Source organism: Serinus canaria, chromosome 1A (genome assembly GCF_022539315.1).
Source record: "Serinus canaria isolate serCan28SL12 chromosome 1A, serCan2020, whole genome shotgun sequence".
NCBI classification, from domain to species: Eukaryota; Metazoa; Chordata; class Aves; order Passeriformes; family Fringillidae; genus Serinus; species Serinus canaria.
Window position 1 is genome coordinate 40,523,994 of NC_066314.1, and position 19,458 is coordinate 40,543,451.

Genomic DNA, 19,458 nt, shown 5'->3' on the forward strand with positions numbered 1-19,458 from the left:
ATTTTAAATTTTTATGTGCATAAGGTGCAATCCAATTTCTTTTCACAACATAATGGTTATAGATTTAAACCTTTTGGCAGTTTTAAGAAGGATTTTTTTTTTGTTCTGTATAGTCCAAAAGATCTCTCTTACAGAGAAATAATAATTAAAAAAAGGGTTTAAAGATCTCAAGAGAGGTTTGAGAACCTTTTGTTTTCTATAAAATTCAAAATTTTCAACAAATAAATGTTTGTATATTGCCTGACCAAACTGGTAAAAAATAAATTGCTTTACTTGTTTTGTGATTTCCCCAGATATTCTGTGTCTCTAGTGAAGAGCTGAAGTGTCTGTTTTCTGGGGAGTGGCACCAGTTGTGACCCAGCTGATTGTGTGCACTCTGTACCTTGCTCTATTGATTTGGTGTTTGAGAAGTCCAGACGCTAATGCTCCTAATGATCAGCCATTCTTTTTGACTTTTAGTAACGAGTATTCTCATGCAGTTAATATCAAACAGAACTTTGTGCTCTACATCTGTTATTTCAAAATTCCCATTTTTGAACTCCCCTAGTCTCAAGTAAGTCGTACATTGTCTTCCTTTTTTACTGCCCACAATCTTTTCACCTACTTCCAGGGCCCCGTGATGTAAAATGTCATTTTGACGATCTTCAGTTCCAGTGACAACTTTAATTTTACTGATTTTAATGGGCTTTTCAAATACAATCCCATAGAAGTCCCCAGTAGAAGGAGCTTTGCCCCAGAAGTACTCATCAATGCTGCTGTAAGCCTTGCTTGCCTCATAGTTTTCAAATACATTCATATTGGTGTGCAAGTTTGCGGGTGGGTTGTCAGGGATATCAAAGGATTCCTCTTCAAAATCATCATCCTTTAACTTGTTTTCAGCTCCTTTATAAGATGAGTAGTATCCCATGTGCTGGAAGAGAGATGGCTTAAAACGTATCACTTCCTTTTGAGCTAACAGCCCACGAAAGTGGATGAGCAACCAATCGCAAGGCATTTCTTGGTAAAACATCAATAGAAAATGGGCCAGGCGCGGTAGGTCGTGGGAATGGTAAAGCTTTCCAATGTACCCCAGCTTGGAGAATTCTAACGTCACCCAGTAGGATCCTTCTCGTGAGGTAATTACTTTCTTAACAGCAGTCAGGAAATTCTTGGAGCAGCGAACGTCATCTTCCAGCATCACATAATAGTCGGAAAGATTAGCGCAAAAGTTTAGAAGGAAAGCATAATCTACGTTTTGTTTCGATCGGAACTTCACACGGTCCTCGGGGTCATTGTAATTTCTCTTAAGGCCATCCAGGACAGGATAGTAATCCTCAGGGACGTGAATAACTATTAATCTGCCCGCAATTATGTGATGTGCAAATTTCTGTGAAATATCCTGGACCATCCCTTCGCACCAGGCCGAGTCAAAATCTGCCAGCTGTACTACCACTGCAATTTCTTTGAGTTCCTCATAGCTTGACTGCTCAAATATGGACTTGATGGTCTCGAGCAGGTAGTTTCCCTTTTTCCGTTTTACAGAGGATAGTCCAATTGTAAGATACCCTGCACAAGAGACAATTCAAACAAAAACTGAGTATCTGATATTGGAAGCAATTTTATCACAAAGATATTCTCCAGAGCTGTGTTTATGTTAAATAAACCTCCTGAATGGTGAAGACTGAGAAATTTGGTATGTGAGTTTATTGAGCTGAATGCAACAAAGGACCTTTATTGCCTTTTCATTAAGAGATATGATGTTGCAAGCAAATGGACATATGGAGACTATTGTGTTAAACATTCACTTGCTCACTGCCAGGAGCAGCACGCTGGGGACAAATGCCAAAGCAGTGTGTACTTTTATGTCTTGTAGACAAAACCACATATTCAATGATAAGGCTGTAAATCTGCCAAAAGAAAGGGGATTATGAGGGGATTATTCACACCATATTTTGAAAGCAAGGAACTTCCAAATGCAGCACTTCTATCATTTTAAGCCCTCTAAAAGTCTAGCTACATCTATGCATAACTTTACAGTTTTATGAATTTTGCATGGATGGTGATTTATCAGTGTGTTCATTTTTAGGTGAATTTGTCTAGTTTTTTTTTGCTAGTAGTTTTTCTTCTAACCTTCTTTCAGGACACATCAAGCATTTTACAGGGAACACCCAGCAATTTAGACATCATTTTGAAGCAGAAGAGAACTTCTCTCCTTGCTTATACAAATAATTTTTAATAATGTTACATTCTTTCTAGACAGAGATATATTGTATAAAACAAGCAATTTCATTTCTGCTGTTTTGTAGTCACCACCATTGCATTTTCACCAGCATTCTAAATCAGGATTTTTTTTTTTCAGATATTATTAATATATCTTTATTTTTGGTAACTTCCGATTTAAAAATGTTAAGACTTTGTAATTGACAGGGTGTACTTAAGTTGAACCCACCCCAACTTTCTTAAAATATAGCCATTTGTCAAAGACTGCTCTGAGAGCGATTCAGGGTTTCCCTTGAGGCTGCAGTCTGCTCAAAATGAAGTGGTACACTGAGGCACAAGACCCTGAAGTCATTTACACTGCATACAGAGCCCCAAATTTTGCAAATCTAATTTGAACAGACTTTATAGCTTTCTGCAACTCACGTGTTGTTTTATTTTACTTCCTGGGCTTGGACCTCAGAGCTTTGTTCATGTATGTGAAATGGTTGATTTGGACCCCAAAGGACACCTGCCCAAAGTCTAGGTATGGCAGTATTTCATTTTAGAGGAAAGTCTTGAACCGTGTGTGAAGTAACAATAGCTAAATAGTCCATCTGCATATGGCTGTGAGAAGAATCCTCCTTTGCTGTCTGATAAGAGCACAATTCAGCTCCCTTTAAGCACATCTAATGGAGCAAGGAGGTCCTTTTGCAGCTGCTGAGCCCTCAGTAGATCTGAGGGGTGCCTCTATGTGATGCCAAGCATATTCAAGATTGGATTTACCAGTTATACAGAGATTGACAGTATGGTCTCAGAGGGTGACTGCAGAACACCACCAGCATGTGCCTTGCTTCTGCTTTCTAAACCATCTTCCTCTTGCCTGGCAGGAGATCCATGGAATTATGCTCCCACAGACCATCCAGGGGCTGCCTGCAGGACATCTATAAGTCAGGCACTTGGTCAGAAGGTAAAAAGGCTGTGGGGCAATCACTGCCAGGTCTGGACTAGAGGCCACTGAGGAATGGCCACTAACTCTCTTGACACTGTCACTGCTTAACTCAGCCCCTCTTGCACAGAAATACCACAGGGTATTTATAGGTAAATACCACAGGACTGTGTGGATTTCATGCTTTTTAAAATTACCTCATTTTGCAATATTCAAACTGCAGTTACTTACTTTTCCTTGGCAAAGGTGTGCCAGCTAGGTAGCGATAGGAAATGTTTATAGATCCTGAGAAATTAGACAAATCTTTAAAACTGTGAACATAACGCTCTGGGTTGAGCTGGTGCGTGGCTGTTTCTCTGATTAATTGCTTGTCCCCTTCCTAATAACAGAAAAACAAAAATTACAAAAAAGAGAGAGAGAGAGAGAAACACATTTGTGAATGCCAGTTAGAGAGGAAACATGGACAGGCAGGTTTCCAGGAATAACATTTTTCATGAAAGCATGTAGATGTCACCTCATTTAAAACAAAAACAAACAAGCAAACAAAAACCCCCCAAACCGACAAGCATTACTGAATATCATACATTTTTGGCTACAGAAAATCTACTATAAACCTTCAGATTACAGGAAAAGGAAAAGAAAAAAACCCACTTTGCATAAAACTCTGGAAAGGTAGCAAATATTAAATTATTGGCCAAAAAAATCTGTGGTATTTAAAAGAGGGATAAGAAAATATCACTCAGCAACAGATAATTTTCACAGATGTAGAAACACAGAAGATTTAAAAAAAAATGTTTCTAGTGATTAAAAAACCTACCAAAACTGCTGCAAAGGAAAGACAAACCTAGATCCTGGCACATGGCTCATTTTGACATTTTTCTGAGAAGCTTTGACTCAGGTTTGGGATAAGAAGAAATGCATGTGATCATGCAGACAGTACAATTGAATTTGGAGAACACTTTTTGATGGTATAGCCAAAAGGTACGTTTATCACCACACCTCCCCTTCCTTCCTCCTTCTTCAGTCCTTCCAAGAGGATTCCCTAGTCATAGTAAAGGCAGAGCAGGAGAAGAGTGGCTTCATCAGTGGTGCCCTACCCATAATGTCACTTGGGCCTCAGGGAAAATCTGCACCTCAGTCCTTAAGAAAAGGGAAAACATCTAACAGCTCATGAAGACTAAATTTAAAAGTAGGAATGCTTATTTAATTTACTTGGTTAGATTTTAGTCTGATGGCAGACACATGTATGAATGAGTTTGTTTCTTCTGATGCATGCAATGTATTAATGCACCAAAACTTTGGGATCTGTCATTAAACGGGAGCATTGTGCAGCAACAGTACTGCTGCTAACTACAGAACAGTAAACAGTGCTCATATTTAATGGCATAAATATTTAAAAAGGTGTCAAAGTTATATTTTATAGCACAAATAAATCTTTCTGTAAACTGATCTTACATTCATTTATAGTTCATTGTTTTTCTTGCATAGAAGTAGTAAAAAATCCACTTCTGAGCTTAGTTAAGATCTTTGGCAGACATCCAGGGGCATCTACCTGCACTGTTATATTCTCTTGATCTTTAGTGTCTCTTGAGTAATTTTTCTCAAGTGCTTATGTGCCACTTTGCATTTGCTCATAAATTATGAGAGGAAATTTGATGATCAGGTTCAAGATTAAAATGTAACTTAATGATCTTCTAGAAAGAAAATACACCAAAACTTCAGGAGATTTTCCATGAAAAATGTCAGGTGGAAAAGAAAAAAGGCTGGTCCGAAAACTTTCTTTTTTCAAACCCCTTTCTTTAACATCTGAGAAGTGAACAAAACATTGTGTCATGGGTTCCAGAATGGAGCACCAAATTTCCTTGTTTCATAAGGTCTTGGAATGGAAACTTATTCTGCTGAGGTTTTGCTACATAAAATATTTAGAAATAGAAAATGTCAGGAAAAATGTTTTGATTTTAACAAGTAAAATATCTATTCTGACCACAAAAATTTTCTTTTCCCTCCCTCTCTTTAAAAAATGGCTTTTGTGGCTAACATTTCTTTTTAATAGCTGCTCTTTTATTCTTTTGTTGAATGATGGGCAAAACTGAAATCTGGATTTTTTCAAAAGATTAAAATCTGTTTCTTCTATCTCTGACTATGTAGAGGTCAGTGAAGCTGAGGAACTTGATTAACTCACCCTGGTATTCCTCTGTAGCTTTTTCCCAGAATGTTTTTGGCTTTCATCTGTTAACTAACCTCTAACTTGCATTCCAGTGTTTGCTGGGGGTTTCATGTGGGTGCCACAGGATGAAGTGCCACAGTTCTCCACCCTTTATGAAGATACCCTGCTCTGCTAAGGATACTGTGTCAATTACAATAGTGTAATTCTTTGCAAGGTGCACAAAATAGTGATTAGTATTCATAGAAGAGCACAGAACACCTGCTTCACTTACAATCCACTTATAAATCTGAATAGGCAGAAGACCCCCTTGTGCATATTGTGATATCTGGTATATTTTAGCTTAGTATGTCTTCAAAATGCTTGATCAAATGCAGTTCATGCTTTTAGATGAAGCACCTTAGACTGCCTTTCTAATGCACATGTATCAGCACTGCATGGCTGCATGCCCTCCACCCAATACACTTCAGTTATTTTGCCCTTATTTTCCATTTCTGCAGCAAATGCCTGGCAGAAAACAGTGAAGGGATTCTCTGGATATGAGAGACGCTTAAAGCAAAACCAGAAAGTTTCTGTTCTCCCTTCTTAAGGTTTACCAAAATGAACATCATTTTAATGCTCTAACTTTTTGAAAAAGACCACTTGAGTTCCATCTGGTGCCAGAGGCACCAGCACCACAGCCCCTTGCACAGCCTGCTGCCTGAGACTGGGAGGAGGAACTCTGGGCCAGCTCTCTTCCCTCTACCAGTTACCTCCATCCAGCAGGAGAATGGCTGCAATTCAGAGAGCCTTTAGGGATCTGAGGACTTTCAGATTTTCATTCCCTGAGGGAAACTGGTTAGTCTGCTGCGCTCAAATGCTTTTCCCAAGCTTTTCTCTTCACCGCAAACAGTGAAATTGCTCATCTTTTACCTCAGCAGAGAAAACACACCAGACAGGGTGTGTTTGGAGCTGTCAGACAGGGTCAGGAAGTTTGAGAATAAAACTAAATAAATAAGTTGAAAAGTCAACATCCTAACACACTTGAAAAGCACTTGATGGACCATAAAGGTATCAAGAGACCTGGAAGAACTCTCAGGAGACTTGGCAAGAGACTTGGCTGAGAGCTGCATGAATGCAAACCTGCCAGAACTGTGATGAGAGAAGCAATGAAAGAGAGTGAATTTTTAAAAGGCAGGGGGGGTGGGGGTGGGAGTAGAAAGAGAAATTAAGAATAAGACATGGAGCCGTCTGGGGAGCTGGCAAATAGGATGGGAAAAGATTTCAAAAACAAGCCAAGAGGAACACCATTAGCAGTGATAATAAAAGCACTTTCAAAAACATCTGGGGGACTTTGAAGCAATTAGTGAACAGAGAAGAAACATTAGGGAAAATGTCACTAGGAAAAAAAAAGTGATAAGCCAGGTCAAATTTAATCATAACCAAGAAATGCTAAATAAATAAAAAAGTGAAAACCTTTGTGGTACACAAAGAAATATGCCTGTAATGGAAATATGCCTGAAATATGCCACATGCTGAAGAATGGGCTATCTTTTCAATGGCCTAAAAAAGTACTAGCATATTATTAGTATTGTAAATATTTACAGTACTGTTATAATTTTATCATTATAATATTTTAAATTAAAATAATTAAGACTGTATATATGGTTCTGATAAATAGCATAAGGATTTTACTGCTTGTATATTACACTTTTTGACATACTAATATGTTTCTTTTCAGATGTAAATGAGATCAGAATTCACCTCTAAAAATATTGGAAAATCCATACTGTCCCCATTCAATTCAAAATAAAGACAGCACTATCAGGTCATATCACAATATAACAAATTCTGTTTAGTCACTTTACTATTTCCATTATGGTTTTTTACTGGGCCGGTACAATCTCCAAAGAACTGGAAATTCAATCCATTAATTGAGTGTCCAGGGCTCACTTGGCATTCAGCACTGAAACACGCCTACATTACACATAAACTGTATTCCTAACATAAATATTTCCACATTTTTTTTCAAAATCATAAACTTACATTAGCCTTCATTTGTCTAATTTTAAATGCTGTAGTAGTGAACCCATCAGACTAAAATCTGAGTTAAAAAAGTAGGAAACACACAAAATAAGCTCACTAAAATGAAATTATTTATGCAAGGAGCTTAAAGTAGATAAAATGGGTATAAACTTTCTTTTATAATTTTATTTCTATAATGGCATTTAATGCAGTATTCAGAGGTGAGATTTTCAGTGTAAAAAACAAGCTCCCAGCTCACACAAATAGTTCAGATGTAATTTATCCTCAACAATTTATCAGTTTACTAGGGGTGTTTTCCTGTTTTGTTGTTCTAGGATCACTTCTTTGCAACTTACCAAAACATAACTGTCCTCAATGTACAAGTTCATGAACAGCAAGCAAACAACAAGGATTCCTAAGAACGACACTGCTGCTCGTTTCCGCAAGCATCTCATTTTATCAAAATATTTCCAGTTGTGTCTCGTGAAGAACTGCACACGGTGCTGTCACCTATGAATAAAACCACAGCATTACAAGCATGGTCCACCTGGTCAGCATGACTACAGCTAAACTTACCTTCAGATGTATCAGATCCCTTGAAACATATATAGGCTGCACTTTCAGGAAGAATTAATTTCATTTAATCACTGTCATATTCAGGTTTAATACACAATCTTGACCATAACCTAAGCTGCCTTTTTTTTTTATTTTTTGGTGTCAGTAAAGAAAAAACACGTACCCACTGTCGTGCCCATTTTAAAGTGGGCTCATGATGGATGTCACTGTGGCAGGAGTGCAGCAACAGTTTAGCTTGCTGTGCTGAACTGTCAGATCCCAACTTGGTGGCTAGACATGATGCTGTGCCTTGCTCCCCCGTGTACTCGTGTCTCCTCCCAGTGACAGGCCAGGTAACCAGGCAAAGAAGAAATTATTGCATGACTCAGTGCTGGTACCAGTAGAAGAATCCTGCCTGCCAGAGCTACCAAATAAGGTGTCACCGACATGTTGTATGAAAAATCCTTTCCTTAGGATTTTTTCCCTCCTGAGAAGCTGAGAGGCCTCAGGAACAAACTGTAAACAGTTCTTATCTGCTGCTGTGGAATGCAGCAGGGGGAATCTGTGATTGGCCTCCTCATGCTGTTTCCAATTAGGAGCCAATCACAGATCACCTGGCCGGCCGGTCTCGGTCAGAGACAAGACTTTGTTTTGATTCCTTTGCTATTCTTAGCTTAGCCTTCTAGTGAAATCCGTTCCTCTCTTCTTTTAGTATAGTTTTAATATAATATCTATCTTAAAATAATAAATCAAGCTTCTGATACATGGAGTCAACTTTCTCGTCTCTTCCCTCATCCTGTGACCCCTGTGGAAAATACCACAATAAGGTACCTTCCCTGAATGAAAAAGTACTAGCAAGACTGTATGATATCTCTTAGAGTTTTTCCATCAAAGTACAAAGGCCCAAGGTTAAGTGGTGGTATTATTTCCATCCTCAGAAGAAAGGTGGGTCTCCACCTTAGACCAGACACATCTAAGCAGAATACTGGGAAATCCTTACCAACCTGATTAGATAAATCAAATAAAGGTGGTACAGAGATCATGAAGCCTCTCAATATTTCTGGTCAAGATCAAGAAAGAGGGCTCTCTATTCATATTCTAATGTTGCATATTCATTTTAGTTCTTTTACTCTGGAAAAAAAGATGAACACTGTTCTTGTCCACCAAATTGTAGCACTAGCCTGTGTAGGACTGTATGTGTTCAAACAAGATTTGGCCCTAAATTAAAGATCTCACTGCCCAAACTCTTATTAACATTATTATTAACAAAACAGCAGACTATAAACTTATTATTTATGTATTATATTCTTACTCATATTTTGATTATTTTCCAAAGCAATTCATGACTTTTCAATTGAATTTAATGTATAGAAGTTGTATACAAACAAAGACTTTAAAGCCAGCCTAGGTGAAATAGTAAAAATTGTGATGCATGCAATGGTTAAACCCTACACTTAAAATACCTTCACTTTTGAAAATGTTGAACATCTACACTGATACAAAATAGGACATATCAGGAGTTCCATAAATGATTTGTCATGTCATATAGAAAATTTTCTGTCCTATTAACAAAAAATCCACCAAGCACAAAATCCAATGTATTTTTGTTTTGCCAAACTGAATGAACACATTTAACAGTATAAAATATGAGTCCATTATACTCCAGAGAACCAGGAGGTAAATATATAAAATATTTCTAATGTAGTTAGTAATCACAAAGAATCCATAGATTTGAAAGTAACTGCAGTAAATGGAGGCTGGTTGTACACAGAATGCTTTATATTCACTATGTTGAGAATAAAACCAACTTACAGGCTGTGTGAAGAAAAAAAAGGAATCAGTAACAATATACATTTATGTCTGTCTTTATTTAGGGTGGGCTGAATTACAAAAACCTGATTACTCTGAAGCTGAAAACCCTAGTGTAGATATTTTTTTAAGTTACATCAAAGATTTCATTTTTCTTAATATCTAAGGACATTGAAAATAAACCTCAGGAAGGAGGCTGAATGAATCTCTAAACACTTAAGCTTCCCTGTACCCCTGCAACTCCCTGTGCCTGCACAGTGGTTGCTGGTTTTCTGTGGATCCAGCAGGCTGCTGTGGAAATGAAATGTTGCCCTGCTTTAGAAAAGACTGTGTTACACATATGATTTGGGTTTTGTTTTTATTTCATTCCTTTTTTTTTTGTCCCCTTCTCCTCTGCCCCCTCCCTTCTCACAGTACAATCACTAATTTTCAAACCACTACACTCTTTTAAAAATCAGTCAGAGGATCACTGGACGGTTTAAATACTGACACTTCTATTAGGGGCATTAACTATCCTGACTATTGAAAATGCATTTAGTCTGGGTTAGAGTGCTCTCAGTCGTTATCAGCATGTTACATTTCCCTTGAGTTAAAAAAAGACCAAAAAACAAACAAACAAACAAAAAAAACCCAACAAAGCAACACAACTTGGAAATGAATAAATAAATGTGTTTTTTCAGTCACAGAATGAATGTATGTGTCATATTTGCTGGCTAGACTGTGGTGTTACATCTTTGCCCCGAGCCACCTATCTGAACTCCCCAAGCATGAGGAAGGGGCTTAGAACTGCATTTCCTGGTCATACTCCTGGCATGAGATCATTCCTATGCTGGGTTAGGAATAAATACAGAGGGAATTACGTGGGTGAGGCCAGAGGAACTGTCAGGACTAAAACCGAGGCACAGAGGGAGGAGGGCACAGTACAGCCACCACTCAGAGATGACCCCCCCTGCTAATGCTGCTAGCACACGGAGCCATTTCACCGCTGTTTCACACGTGGGAACATCTGGAAGAGCAACATCTGGCACAGGTGGCAGCGCTGGTGACAGCAGGTGGCAGCGCTGGTGGCACAGGGGGCAGAGCTGGTGACAGCAGGCGGCAGCGCTGTTGACAGCAGGTGGCAGCGCTGGTGGCACAGGTGGCAGCGCTGTTGACAGCAGGTGGCAGCGCTGGTGGCACAGGTGGCAGCGCTGGTGACAGCAGGTGGCAGCGCTGGTGGCACAGGTGGCAGCGCTGGTGACAGCAGGTGGCAGCGCAGGCTCGCCCGGCCAGCCAAGCCCGCAGCTCGCCGCTGTGCCCCGGCCGGAGCCGGGCTGGAGGTGCTGCCTGCCATCCTTACACCGTAAGCCTTTGCCTAAAGAGCATCCAGGGTCACCCTTATGTGCATGCAGGATCCCTCACATCTTCCTACAGCTGCTTCCACTTTGCATCTCTGAATCCAGGGATTGCATTGTGGAACACAGCACCAGTGAAATTTGCACAGAAAAAAAAAAAAAAAAAAAAAAAAAGTAAATCTCACCTTTTTTATTTTTTTTTATTCCAAGTCATGTCATTCACTCCTGCAGTGAGACCTCTGATTTTCTTTAAACCATTTGAGCAGAATATTCACCATTATTAAAAATTTTTGATATTGTAAAAAAGGTTTCAATTCATAATTCAATTCTGAAGGCACAGCTTTGCTTGAGGATTATATGCCTTCATTATTCATGCATACTAAAGTAGTTATCAGAATGGTATAAATGCAATTTGTTTCATAAAGCTGGCATGAAATAGTTAAACAATAATTAATAAATATGCATAAATTATAAATCTTCTCCTTTCTAGATGAGATGTGTTGCTTTCCTCAGTCTCTAGAGAGGGAACTTGTAAGACCACAGATCTCTCTGTACATGCATGTGCTGCTATCAGACACACATGTGCAGTTTTACATGCTAATGTGAAATTATAATTCCTTTGACTTTTTAAAACAATACACAGTGAAGAGGTGGTGAGCCAAAAAATGCAATGACATACTTTTAGAGTGGGTAGTTGCTGTTCTCTATAGGATCTACAAAGGTGTGAAATCTGTGTAAAAGGCCAAGAATTGATTTTCATATGACACTGAAAGGTTTTTTCTTGCAGAATTTGCAACACTCAGAAGAATTTTAACTTTTTTAAAAAAAATAGTAAATCTCAAATGACCATCCAGAAAGAGACTGTTTTCAATAAGGCAAGTCCTTGAAACCAAAAATTGAAATTAAAATATTTAAATTCATGTTTATTAAAATTTTAAAACAAATTTCAATTTGGATTTCAATATGGCTATTCCCAAGAGGAAAAAAATTACATAAAGCAAGATTTTTTTTCCCCTTGTTTTCCTTTTCTCAGAGAAAAAAACTTTTTGCTATTTGTAGAATAATTTCTCTAATTCATGTATACTCACTCTGGTAAACAATTTTATATTTGATCCATTCTAATTCTCCATCACTTTCTCATAATACTAGGGATTTGTGCTTTGTCCTGCTTTTAGATATATCACTTATTTTCCTTACATATTTCCTCCATAAACAGATACAATAAAAGACCCTGTGGTGTTACTTTACCCTTAAGGATACCTACACAAGTTAAGGACTCAGCCTTACCCCTAACCAGTACAGTTAATTTGTTTGTATATTCAGCTGTACAGGGATGGAGCAAAAAGGACATCTTTGTATTATATTCTGGCCTTCTTGAATGCTGTGGCCCAGCAGCTCAAAAGAAGTTGCTTATTTAGAGAGGCACAGGAGGCAACTGAATTATTTTATTACTTTAATATTTTCAAATGAGACATGTAGATTTACCTGTCACTGTAGAGTCTGTATTCCAAGAGGTGGAGCTGCCTCATTTATTATATGAGATAACACAAAAATATCATGATTGGATTATTAAACCCTTGTGAACTTTATTGCAATCCCTGATTTGACAGAGACACTCAAAAACAGGCTCTTTATTCCTCAGTTTTGTAATATAGCATTCTACCACTTACTGAAATGCCTTACTTGCAGTTCTTAATGCTTGCCCAATGTGTTTTTCATTTTTTTCTTTTTGGAAGGCTGCACACAATACCTCAAGAATTACATTCAGTTATCTTTATAAAGTCACAAAGGAAACACTTCTAAAAAAAACCAAAAGGAAAAGCCCCCAAACAAATCAGATTTTTTACATGGTTATTATTACATTTTGCAAGTACCATGATTTTCTTATGCAGGAATAACAAAAACAAACCTTGAATTGTGATGTAGAATGGAGCTACAGAAGGTAGTATACTAGAGAATTCTAATGGATAGCTATTCCATGGGGCTCAGATAGACTCCCAGGCAGATTCACTGCCTTACTGAAAGCCTGAATGTACACATAAAATGTTTAAGGCTGACAGGCAGGATGTTCACTGCCACTGGCAGCAGGGGAATAAAAACTAGTTTGAGGGAAAGGAAAGTTTAACTCAGAATGAGGCTAACAAATCCAGAGGAGCTCAGGTTTTAAACTAATCATAAGTAGATTGTGTGGCTACACATGCTTAAAGAAATGGTTTAAAGATGATTATATAGTCTGAAAGCTGGGTTCTAGATACAGGAGGTTAAAAAGTGGAGATATATTAGTAGGCAGATTACTCAAAAGTGACATTCTAAATAAGTAGGTTTTAGAAAAGAATTTGAAAGGCATAATTATCCTTGATCCACAGAAAGTGAGACATTATTTCAAATACAAATATATACAGATCCCAACAGTTTTGGAAAAGGGATCAGAGTTTGGGAGGAAATGGATGATTCAGCTGAGGCAAGTCACTGAACAATGCAGAAAAGCAAAGAGCTTAAATTCAAAGCAGGTGTTGGATGAAGTGTCTTTCCTGTCTGACAGCTTCAGAGTGATATAAAATGGAGTCAAAAACTCTGGCTGTAACATTCTGAGCCAAATGTAATGCATTTCTTCTGGCATGGAAAAGTCAAGTCTAATCAAGGGGAAGAGGTGACTAAGAAGGATGAAGTTGCATGGACTTAGATGGTAAAGCACTATCTAATCCATCATTGGATGGATGGCTGTATACCACTGGATTTATTGTATCAAGTAAGTTGTAGTGTAAAATATGAGTTTTAGAAAAACTATATAGACAGTGAGCTAATGGCATGTGGGAAAAGCCTGGCAGATAAGAAAAACATAACAAAGAAACCTGAAATAACCCTGAATTTCTGCTCCACAGAGACAGAGCAGAAAGTAAAATAAAACAGCGTTGCCATGAAGAGAGAAGAAACAGGTAACTGTGACATCCAGGGAGAGTGAGATAGAAGCTTTTAGAGATAGAGGAGTGGGGTATAATTCTGCATCAGGAATACAGGGAGAAACCTTGAGCATTGAAAATAGCACTGGGCATCATTCAGAGAGGAGAATTTTTAGAAAGGTGGAGATAGACATTAAGTTACATATATAACAGATTTTATCCATTGACTCATCAATTAATGAAAGGAATACATGGACACAAATATTGATGATTAAACAGAAGATAAAACTATAATGAACAGCTCACACAGTACAGTTATACAGTATGAGAGTACTGGGATTATGAGAAGCTACAGGCTATCAGATAAACTAAATTCCTTGAGTCTATTAGGGACCTATTAGCAAAAAAAAAACAAACTAGAGGGATAGTATCTTCACACCCTCCTCCTGGTGTGAAGATAATTCAGCTCTAGGTCCTTCACCCTAAGCACAGACTATATGAGCTAATGTCTCAGTAACACTTCCTCCATGTGTTATACCTCAACTTAGACCTCAGTGTCCCACAGCCTTCAAAGTTTAGAGCTAAGAGCTTGTCAAGGGCCATGGACAACCTTGTTTTAATAGAATTGCACTGAGACAGAGACAAACATCTTTTGGGGATTAAAAAAGGACAGAAATGTTTGACCAAAGCCGACTAATCTTGATGAAAAGAGTTTCACCTGATGAAAAGAGATTCTGATGAAATCAGTTCATGGATTTCTCATCAGCACACTCTGTAGCCTCACATAACAGAGAGGTGAGTGGCTTTTTCAGAAAGCTGCAAAATCACAGAAAGGGTGAGGCTGAAAGTGACCTTTAGAAGTGATCTGTTCACTCTCCATGTCTCTGTAGTGCTGCCTGGAACCAGGTGCAGACTGCTTTGGAATATAGGCAAGGAGTGAGATCCACCCATTCTCTGGGCAGCATGTGCCAGTGCCCTGACACCCTCTCACAGTAAATGATGTTCAGAGGGAACCTCCTGTGTTTCAGTTTGTGCCCATTGACTCTGTCCTGCCACTGGGCACTGCTGGCTCTGTTTTCTATTGTCTATTCAGGTATTCACATACAGTGTGAGATTCCCTCTGAGCATCATCTTCTCCAGACTAAACTGTCCCAGCTGTCTCAGTCTTTTCCTATAGCAAAGATGCTCCAGTCCCTTAAACATCCTTGGGGCCCTTCCTTGGACTCTGTTTGGCATGTCCATGTCTCTCCTTTAGTGAGGAGCCTGGAACTGGGTACAACACTCCAGGAGTGGCCTCACCAGAGCCAAGACCAGCACAACCCTTGACCTGCTGGCAGTGCTTTGTCTGAGGATCCCAGGATACCTTTTAGCTTTGTGTGAGTCAGCACAGGCAGGATGCAGGATCAAACATAAAACTATCAACAAAATGCACAGAGTACATTTATTTTTGTTATTCTACCAGCTGGGGATCCTCAAAACAGGACCCAGGCATACAAAAAGCTGCAGGCACTGTAGAGCTTGGTCTGTGCTAGAGAGTCACTGATCCTGCTGGTTTTGCCTGGTATCAGGGGTTTGCACAGGCACAGTTTACCACTGTGCTTGAGCTTTCTTGCAGCAGAGAATAAATCTCCAGAATCTTTGATAGGGTGTCTCTAAGCCTATCACAGGCCTATATTATCTAAACACAGATGTTCTGCTTGTCAAACACACAAGGCTAAACAGCAGTTAATATGATATATGTGTTTTTTGACACCCCAGCTGTAAGTCACTTGAGTGTGTGTTTGCAATACTCCTTGCCAATTTTCTGTTATTTCCCCACAGTCTTTGCTGCAAGGGCACATTACTGGCTCTTCTCCAAATTCATGTCAGCTGTGGCTGCCAGGTCCTCCTCTGCTAAGCTGCTTTCCATCTGGGTGGTGCCCAGCATATATTGGTGTAAGGGGTTGTTCTTGGTGCAGGATTTTGAACTTCTCCTTGTTGACACCTGAGGTTTCTGTCAGCCCAATTCTCCAGCCTGTCAAGGTCCCTTTCAACTGTAGCACAACTCTGTGGCATATCAGCCACTCCTCCCAGATTTGTGTCATCTACAATTATTTAGTTATTTGTAAACCTGATGTGGAGCAAAACCCCTCAACTAAAAAACCCAAAGATTAGTCACACATACATGCATTTGCATGTATGTGTGACTAATTTCAGCCTATCATTTAATGTAACCCTAACCCTAAAGGAGGCTCTAGACATGAGTTGTGACAATAATTCTCCATCCTTTTCTTGATTCACAGTGTTTGTGGCTTGTAAGAAGGCAGCACCAGAGATGCACAGCCCTGAGAGATTTTATCTGATTAGGAATGAGAGTCATTTTTTGTGATAAGTATTCACTTCTGAGGAGATTCCCTTGGTGTTGGATATAATGGACTTATGTCAAATAGTGAAAGATGTTTTTACCTGGCATCCTTACATATTGCTTCACAGAGCTTACATCATGATACAAATTTGGGGGACACTGTTAAGATCAAAAAGTATTTTTTTTTAATATGGTAACTTCCAAATATTTTTATAACATTTTTTTTAAATTAATTGCATGGTTGGGTCCTTTAACATCTACTTAGACTAGGTTTAACTTTTTCAGAAGAGGAAAAAAGTCCTTTTAGAAAGTTGGCTAACTTTTAAGGGGCAACTGTCCAACTCATGAGATTCCACCATATAATTGGATGTTTGCACAAAGCCATGTGTCTGTGAAGGTCATGGTGTCCCTGGGAAGTAATGTAAAATAGATTAGAAAATTAAATGCCAGAATTTTTTTTTCACTGGCCATACTACTAATTTGTTTCTAAGACAAAAGTTTCATTAAGACTTTTTAATGAACACCCAGGCACCAACTTTCTGGTCAATAAAATAACTTGTTTTGTAGAGAAAGCTTAAAAAACTATGAACAGGTGTGTGACCAAAAATTCTTCAGTAAATTTTGATGAATAACTCTGTATCAGATGAAACAAATTCTTTACATAATGCTGCATTTGTCTTTTCTTTTAATGTATTGTGTCTTCATCTATTGTCACATCCAAAACATAGGTGTTTAAAAATATTTTTTCAACAGAAGCAATCCTTTGTGTGGACAAAATATGTCCAAAATTTTTCATCTTCTGCTTTGATTCTGCAGTCAGAGTAATCAGCAGAAACCCAACTTAGATCTCTGAAACTGTTCATGAGTCAAAACCCAGTAGTCTTGATTGCATTAAGAAGACTCTTTCAACAAGAAAGAACCAAAATAATTTTTGCTGTTGAGTGGACTGTGTTATTTATGTAATAGTCTGGCCTTGATCAATTACATTAATGGAGGTTGACTGTGTAAGGAAGGAAGATGGTTTCAGAGGTACCTAAATCTGAGATGCTATCTTGTAGTCTAAGTTAATTTGACCATGGAAGCTAAGCAGGATCTGCAGTGGGAGGGTTAAATAGCTCTGTTCCCAGTATCAGAGCTGCTTTTGCCTTCTGAGTTAATATTAGTTTAGAGTCCTTGTGAATAAATCCTTCAAAGAAGAGGGGCAGACCAGGTGCACTAGCAGCTTCCAATTGCAGTGACGATAAATTCAACTTTAATCATCAGATTTCCCACAGACTTCATAAAAGTGGCTCTAGGCAGAGTGAAAAGAGACCTTGGATGAATAGCTTCATGCCAAGCTAACAGGCATTTCAGATCCATGAAGCTGAGTAGCCTGGGATCTCTGCAAGCACACCGACTTATCTAAAGCTGCTTTCAGTGAGCATGGCCATGCTACCCTTTATCTCTGTGACCTGTCAAGTAAAACTAGTTCTGTTTGAGAAGGGAACATCTTTCCCAGTCCTGTGCCTGTGGAAATTTCTGCTATTCAGTGAGCAGCTGAAGGCTGATTCCATTGAACTGATGCACCATAATTCAAAGGAATAGTGGAGAAGGAGAGGACGTTCCTACCTCTGTCTTGCAGCAGATTAATTTCCCATTTTTCTAAAAGATGTTTTGTTCATTTTACTGCTAGCTTCAATTTGTGTTTTAGAAGCATTATGTTTGGTGGTATCTGTTAGGGTGTTCCAGGGATAATTTTGTAACCTAATTAAACCCCCTTGCCTTTCTTGAAAACAAAACAAAGAAAAACTGAAGAAAAAAAAATCAACAAAATAACTGGATGATATAGTCAACCTGTCAGGTGTGCCAAATAGGTTTTTTATCCTTACCACATGTCAAACCTGATGATTAATAAAGGCTTAAATAATTTTTTCTGCTATTCTATATTTCAGGTATTATAAATAGACTCAAGACATGGCAATGAAATACTGTTAGTTACTGAGGTTTCTATTACAAAAAATATTTTTGAATTCCTAATTTTTCCAAATAATTTTTAATTAATCAAAGTCTAGTGGCAGAGGCTGAATAAATATTTAAAAAATATATTTGATAATTTTTTCTTGAGTGTTTTAATGTAAACTTCCAATCCACTTTTCCTCTGAAGAAGCTGTTAAATAATTTCCCACATTAGTGACTGAAAACTCTTTCATGTGTCTTAAATCATGTCAATGTATAAAAATAAGGTTAATGAATAAACCAGTTATTTCAGTTAAATTCAACACATGGACAGGAAGGGATTTCTCACTATATGGTCAAAAATAACATCAATAAATCTAAATGTGCACTTTCAACATCTGTTTTATCTCATTTTTACTATGCCAGCAGCAAGAGTGTCGTTTGGAAAGAAAATAGAATTTTAGTTTGGGGAAAAGAAAGCACTATAAAAGAGTTTCTCACTAAAAGAAAATGCTTTTCTTTGCAAGTAAAGTTCAAACAAGACCAACTGATTATTTGTGTACAAGGAGCAAAGTGTAGCATTTTTACTGAATAGAAAAACAACCAGAATATCCACAGTATCTTAAATAAAGTGAAAATAAAAAGAACAGAAATAAAATCTCCATTGCAAGTTAAAAAATAATTTTCTGTTTATTCTATATTTTACATCACTTCTTAGATTTGCCCCTTGTAAGTACAGTAGCTCTCTTATTTTTGAATAGCTCCTGAAATGCACAAGTTAGTTTAAGGGTGAGTCTTAAGTAATGACAAGTTCCACTTTGCTCAAATTGATTCCTTTAGAACACCAACCTTGCAATATCCTTCTGAATCACCTTTTGTCGAGGCTTCTTCTCAGGGAAAACAGAGAGCTCAGGGAAAACAAAAGTCTAACTCAGCATTGGGAAGAAACACTGTTGTAAACACTCATAAAATCTCAGTACCCTGTTTTGCTAATGAATTACAATGTAAATAGATTTAGTGAGCTTCAAGGAAAAGAGACATGGCATCTTTTCAAATAAGGCTACAACAGAAGAACATATGATGCCCTTATTGACAGATGCACAGTGATCCTGAGGTGATACTTTCAGGCCACTGCTCCACTACTGATGGTTGGGTGATATTTCTATTGGATGTATGCCCCATTGTTTGAGAGCTCTTTGGAGTTGTGCTTCATTGGTTTTTTTAAGATTATATTTGCTTGGCCAAACACAGACACCTAAGCAAGGCACACTATGTCTCCATTTGTAGCC

At 38.2% G+C, this 19,458-nt stretch overlaps 1 protein-coding gene across 1 annotated transcript in view; it reads right to left on the reverse strand.

Annotated features, from left to right (window-relative positions):
* Nucleotides 1–388: 388 nt before the first annotated feature.
* Nucleotides 389–19,458, reverse strand: part of MGAT4C (MGAT4 family member C) — a 137,642-nt gene continuing 118,572 nt past the window's right edge. The window contains exons 2-5 of the mRNA XM_050969904.1: nt 10,517–11,010; nt 7,649–7,783; nt 3,356–3,503; nt 389–1,545 (exon numbers count right to left, since the gene is read on the reverse strand). Coding sequence (XP_050825861.1) covers nt 389–1,545; nt 3,356–3,503; nt 7,649–7,783; nt 10,517–11,010 — 1,934 coding nt within the window. The remainder of the gene's footprint in view (nt 1,546–3,355; nt 3,504–7,648; nt 7,784–10,516; nt 11,011–19,458) is intronic.